The sequence below is a fragment of the Erithacus rubecula genome, assembly GCF_903797595.1.
Source record: "Erithacus rubecula genome assembly, chromosome: Z".
Lineage (NCBI taxonomy): Eukaryota > Metazoa > Chordata > Aves > Passeriformes > Muscicapidae > Erithacus > Erithacus rubecula.
This window is the reverse complement of record NC_136661.1, coordinates 706,334-712,333: the sequence shown is the minus strand read 5'-3', so window position 1 is coordinate 712,333 and position 6,000 is coordinate 706,334. Positions and strand designations below refer to the sequence as shown.

The 6,000-nt window shown below is 39.3% G+C and overlaps 1 protein-coding gene across 10 annotated transcripts in view; it reads right to left on the bottom strand.

Annotated features, from left to right (window-relative positions):
- Positions 1-724: 724 nt before the first annotated feature.
- Positions 725-6,000, bottom strand: part of SLC24A2 (solute carrier family 24 member 2) — a 106,280-nt gene continuing 101,004 nt past the window's right edge. For all 10 annotated transcript variants that reach the window (XM_079330164.1, XM_079330169.1, XM_079330166.1 and 7 more), the window contains 3 exons: positions 3,557-3,646; positions 2,970-3,136; positions 725-1,048 (listed from right to left, as the gene is read on the bottom strand). In XM_079330164.1, coding sequence (XP_079186290.1) covers positions 799-1,048; positions 2,970-3,136; positions 3,557-3,646 — 507 coding nt within the window. In that variant the 3' untranslated portion in view covers positions 725-798. The remainder of the gene's footprint in view (positions 1,049-2,969; positions 3,137-3,556; positions 3,647-6,000) is intronic.

Genomic DNA, 6,000 nt, shown 5'->3' with positions numbered 1-6,000 from the left:
GCAAGATGTAAAAAACCACCATTAATATCCTGGTGATTGCCTTTACAGACCTGTGATGCAGATAATCAGAACACTGACGAATTCCCTGGCTTTGCTGAAATCACATCATATAAATCCACTCACATGAAGAGACATACACGCCCTTCCCTGTTTGTGACTCATGGCTTGGTGTATGCTTTCCAATCGGTAGATTCAGCAGGTTATCGGAAAAGTCCTGTACCAGGGTGTGTGGGGGGCGGCGCCTCCACAAAGTTAATATTAGCATTCCCCTTGGAAGAGGAGAGCTTTAAGAGCGAGCACACTGTGTGTCTGTGCATATTCCTACAGAGAATGAGAAGTCTGCGGGAATGTACTGTGGGCAGAGGAGAAGCAGCAACCTTCAGTGTTGTCGTGCATTCGTAGAGCATCCAGCACTGAGCATCGAGGATGTTCTGCAGCAGAGAGACCTCGGTGCACCTGGACCCAGCCCTTCAGGTGTTACTGCACTGTCCAGCAGCAGCCATTCTTCAGCTCTGAGATCAACTCTTTGTATCCTTTCACTCTTCTAAAATTCAGGAAGAGGAAATTTACAGATCCATGGGTTATTCCCACTGAAGTCTTCCACTGTGGTTTCTTTTTGCTGTTTTGTTTTGACATATGTATCTTTTTATCTTTTCTTTAATAAAGATGTATGTTTTGCTTTTCTTCTTTTTTTTTTTGGTTTTTTTTTTTTTTGTTTGTTTTTTTTTTCTTTTGGTTGTTTTTTGGGTTTTTTTTGGTTTGTTTTTTGGTTTTTTTGTCGAGAAACAGCACTTTCCACTAGATGGAGACAGGACACTGGATCACTTTGTCCTCCAGAAGGACACTGACAATCAGGAACACAAAATAAAGCCCAAACATAAGGAAACCCAGGATTTTATTCATCCTCCACTTGCAGGAAGCAATGGAGAGGATGACAAAGAGCAGCATGATGAAGAGGAGGACAATTGCACAGAACAGACCGTTGCTGCTGACTGTCACCGGGGCAAAGCTGTTAACCACAGCATACAGGAGCCATGGAAGAGGAAGGCTGTTAAGAAACAGAAAAATTGATTTAAAACATTGCAGAAGTCCAGAAGGGACCATTAGTAAGTTTCTGGTGACAATTCAAAACGCAACCAAAGGCTTTCTGCATAAAATGAAGCAGGAAGAGGTGAATTATATTTCCCTTGGCTGGCAAATCATCTTCCTCTGTGAAGAGGAAAACCCCTTTCATTTGATTCAAGATTTCACACCATCTGCAGAAGCTGTTTGCACTCCTTCCAAGAGCCTGCCTGACAGAAGGGTGAGTTGCATAGAAACATGTCTTTTGCCATGAAGAAACAGCACTCTGCAAGGCACTGCCCACAAAATTTCACCCTTAAGTATATTTGTCCACATTTACTATATAGACCTCTGTTAAACTGTGAACTTCAACTGAACTTCAGCTTAACTTCTGTTTCTGTGTTTGCTGTCATTGCATTTCTCATCTCTCACGCCACCCAAGGAGACAATATCCCTCTGCAAGATGTCAAGCTGAAATAAATATTTAAGACACTGATTGGAGCTTAGCTGGCTTAGAAAGCATGAAGTGAGTTGTCAGAAGCTCACAACATTAAAACTTTGAATAAGCAGCTCAGGAGAGAATAATTTATTACAGCTGCAGTACTAACTACACCAGTCTACAGCTCAACTGTGCCATTTCTGTTGTAAATGTGGCAGACTGGTGCAGGACAAAACCATTTCCATCGTCAGGAAGATTAAACATTTTTCAAAAAGTAAGAAAGCACTGCAAAAGAAAAATAATTTTGTAATGCATCCTCTGTACTCCAAGTTGAAGGATATGGTTTTCTTGTATTTTATAGGTTTGCTGCATGTAGACAATTCAAAGACTTAATGCTTTGAGATTAATAGAAAGTTGGCCAAGTTTTCCTGCTATGTCTAGAGTATGGCCATTAGCTAATAGATGAAGTAAAAAAGATACTTATTATGTATTCTAACTTCAAGATCCCTTTTTGTACCTTTGTGCAGTTGCTGGTATATTTTCAGCTGTGAAAACCATGTTCTACAACTGGGCTGTCTGGCGCTGTAACAATGACTGGACCTGCTCTTCTGTTTGTGTGTGATGGCAAGAAACAATCAAAGATGGAGAAATTGAAAGTATGGACATGATTTTCAGTACCTCCATCCTGTGTTGAAGATGGGAATGTAGGAACAAACACAGAATTTATCTGTGTATTTCCTGCATATTTTTGAAGCACTGAGGCATAGATTACACTGCTTCTGAATCTGATCCACCTTGGTCTCAAAAGATAAAAAAAGAATTTGAATTACAACATTATGCCAGAAATCATTACCTTAGAGCTGCCATGAAACAGTGAAGTGCAAATAGAAAATTTCTGCAGAGTCTCATGTAGCTTCACATTGTCAGAGCTATAAAAAAGGGTTCTTTTTGTTAACAGAGAATTGGTTTGTAATTTGAGAATTGTCAGGTATAGGAAAAAAAATTAATCACTTGTCAACAGCAGCCTAAACGAGTTACACAAGACAATGACTTTCTGTTTTTATTACAGCAAACATGTTGAATACTGCAGAGGCAATTAATTGTTCCTGACCATCATTTATAAAGAAAGCTCTAGTATAAGCACAATGAGTGGTAGCAGAAAGCAAACAACAGCCTCACAAAATTATAAAAAGCTTTGAAATTCCCTTTTGGAACAATGCCCTCGCACAATTTTAAAGTGCAATTCACTTGCCTAAGCTTCTCAGTTATATATCAAAGCAGGGATTAGGCAATGAATTTATAACATTTCTTCATCTATCTATAAACTTCTACTTGCCACAGTAACATTTGCTGTATTATTTACATCACTCTCCTTTTTAAAGATTGCTGCTTGTGGGCAATACCACAGCAAAGTGCTAGGAACAATAGACTTATTTAAAGTAGACAATTTTCTTGGTGTAGAACTTACCCCACTGTGATGTCAAATATGTTGCTTCCAACAGAACTGGATACAGCCATGTCCCCCAGACCTTTGCGTGCTACAATAACACTGGTAATAAGGTCAGGAATGGATGTGCCAGCAGCTAGAATAGTCAATCCCATGATTTCTTCAGTAATACCAATGGTCTCTCCAACCTAGAAGGGTTTTAAAAACCAAAAAAATAGAAAAAGTGTCCTGCAGTGAAGAAATGTTTTCAGCTGTCCTGGACTTCCCCACTAGTAGCTTGGAGAACTCCAGGCAAGATCTGAAAAATAATAGTTTTCACAGATTTCACAGATTTCACAGATAAGACTTTTAAATAGAAGCATAAGGTATTGACAGGCAGTTACTGATGCTTCTGATGTTAAGAGAGTGATCAAGTCCTGTGGTCAGGCCAGCCACAGCTCTCTGAACTATTTTCCATTTAGTGAGCACTGATTTACTTTATCCATGGTTACAGCTCCCGAAATACAGCAGCACCCAGCAGGAGATAGATGGATTCTGATTAGAAATGATCTTTTACAGTGCAAAACATAATGCAGGGCCTTTATTTTGTACCAGTATCACCTCCTTACCTGGTGTGCCCACCAGACCATCAAGTAAGAAAAGAAGGCAATCCAGCTGATAGAGCCAAAAAACGTGATAGGAAAAAATTTTCTTGATGTCTGAAACAGAAACAAGGAGAAATAAAGACATACATTGAAGGATGACATGCCATACTCTTAATTGCTTCTCAATATAAGAGAGGCTTCTCATTTTTTCTAATGGCCTGTTCTTAGCAACCGTTCTGATGATCAGATGATAATCAAAATACCTGTCAAGCAAGGTAAGAAACAGATGCCCTGACATTGGTATTTCTTACCTATGCCTCATTCTTCCAATTGCTTCAGTCATAAAATAAGAACTTGTATGATGAATGGCAAGTTCTGGTTGTAATTTTTATAATGATTTGTTACAATGCAGTTTGCATATGTGTTTAGCTCAATAGTGGTTTGACTTCTAAATTTATTAATAATTTCATGTTTCTTCAGAATTAATGTTTTCAAATTGCTTCAACAGGTGCCCATATTTTTCCTTCCTACATTAGTAACTTTTTGCAACAACTTTCACAGTCAGTATAACAAAGACTGCCATATGGGAGAGCTAAAAAACATGCACATTTAGAATTTATTTACTCTGCTTGTGAAACCTACTCACTTTCTCAATAGGCTAAGCATGTGTTTTCCTTGCTTCATTTTGTAGAGAAATTTAATGTTAAAATGTTATAAAAACATGCAAAACATACTGTCAGACCCTTCAGTGATTTAAAAACTCTGCGTAACACTGAAGTAATTTAATTTTCATTTTCACTGTCTCCCTTACTAGTGTCAGATTTTGAATAGTGTTCTTGCAGGCAATGAATGGGTTATATTCAGATTAATGGTTTATTTTGGCTCTTTCCAATCTTTTGCATTTTCTGTATTTCCTATTGACTAACTGAATATATGTAACAAAAACAGATCAAGTTAATGCTAAAGGAAGGAAACAAAACTGCAGTACTGCACCAGGCAAACACTCTCTAAATCAAATCAGTACTTAAATTTATCCCATGAATTAATTCTACTATCTTTCTTTATGGTCACTGACCTTCTGAATTGCAGATCTTACCCCAGATGATTTCTAACATGCGACTAGCAGAGTTCTATAAATTTGCACAAATAACCAGTTGGACTGCCTGTGGAAGTAAGTTAAAGCACTCTGAAAGCCTCTTTCAGCTGCTGCTCAGTCCTGCAGTACTCCTTCCCATTTGGTTCTCACTAAATCCACTTCCACTCCAGAATTTTGTGCACTTTCATTGCAGGTTCTGCCTCTGCTGCACCAGAAGGCTCATAAGATTGTGGATCATTCCCAGATGTTGTAGGAGTAGATGGAATTGCAGGGCTTTCCCTCAATGTGACTTCTGGAGAGAAATACTATTTGTTCTGATTCAGATTTTTCAAGCCATAATAAACACTTCTTTTTTAGGGAGTTTAGAGAGCTACACAGGCAGCTTTTCTTACGTAACAAACTCAGCAGGCATCTGTATGAAACAGCTTCATTTAGAAACTGATCACCACAGAACCACAGGATGGCTGTAGACCTAGAGATGATCAGTATTTTGGGCTGGTCATTAGAGCTGGTCAAGCAGGAATGTCACTGTGTTTTTCCAGCTGAAGCTGAAAACAACGAGGCTGACCTGTAGCTCAGTGAAACTGTGTGGACTTTCTGCTGATGTAAGTGTAATGAGCTCGAAACATTAACTGATGTAAAAAGGGTAAAGTCAGCAATGGCAGTTGTGCACGCTCATCCACATCATGGTACAAATAGAAGGTCCCTATCTGCTCCAGCAGCAGGTGCAGCTCCTGGCTGTGCTACAGAGCACCTACTCACTCCCTGTGTGTACTTTGCATAATGCTAAATGTCTTCCTGAAAACTAAGCATGTTGACTAACATGACCTATACAATTTCACAACTGAATATCCACAGGAACACACTTAAATATGGTACAGATTTAACAGCACTACTAGAGGGATGGAACACCTCTTCTGTGAGGAAAGGCTAGGAGAATTGGGATTGTTCAGCCTGGAGAAGAGAATGAAGGGGTGACATATTTGTGACATTCTGATACCTGAAGGGAGCTGACAAGAAAGATGGAGAGAGACTGTTTACAAGAGCATGTAGTGACAGGACAAAAAGACTGAAAGAAAATAGGTTTAGATTGGACATTAGGAAGAAGTCTTTAGTATGAGGATGTTGAGACAGTGGAACAGACTGCCCAGAGAAGCTGCAAATGCCTCATCCCTGGCAGTGTTCAAGTCCAGGCTGGACTGGGCTCTAAGTGATCTAGGGAAAGGTGTCCCTGCGTATGTCATGAGGGTTGGAACCAGATGATCTCTAATGTTCCCATCCAACCCAAACCATTTCATGAATCTGTGATTCTAAACACCCTCATGGTATAAATAACTGAACTTCTGTTGGACTTAAAGAAGTGGTCCAGTAA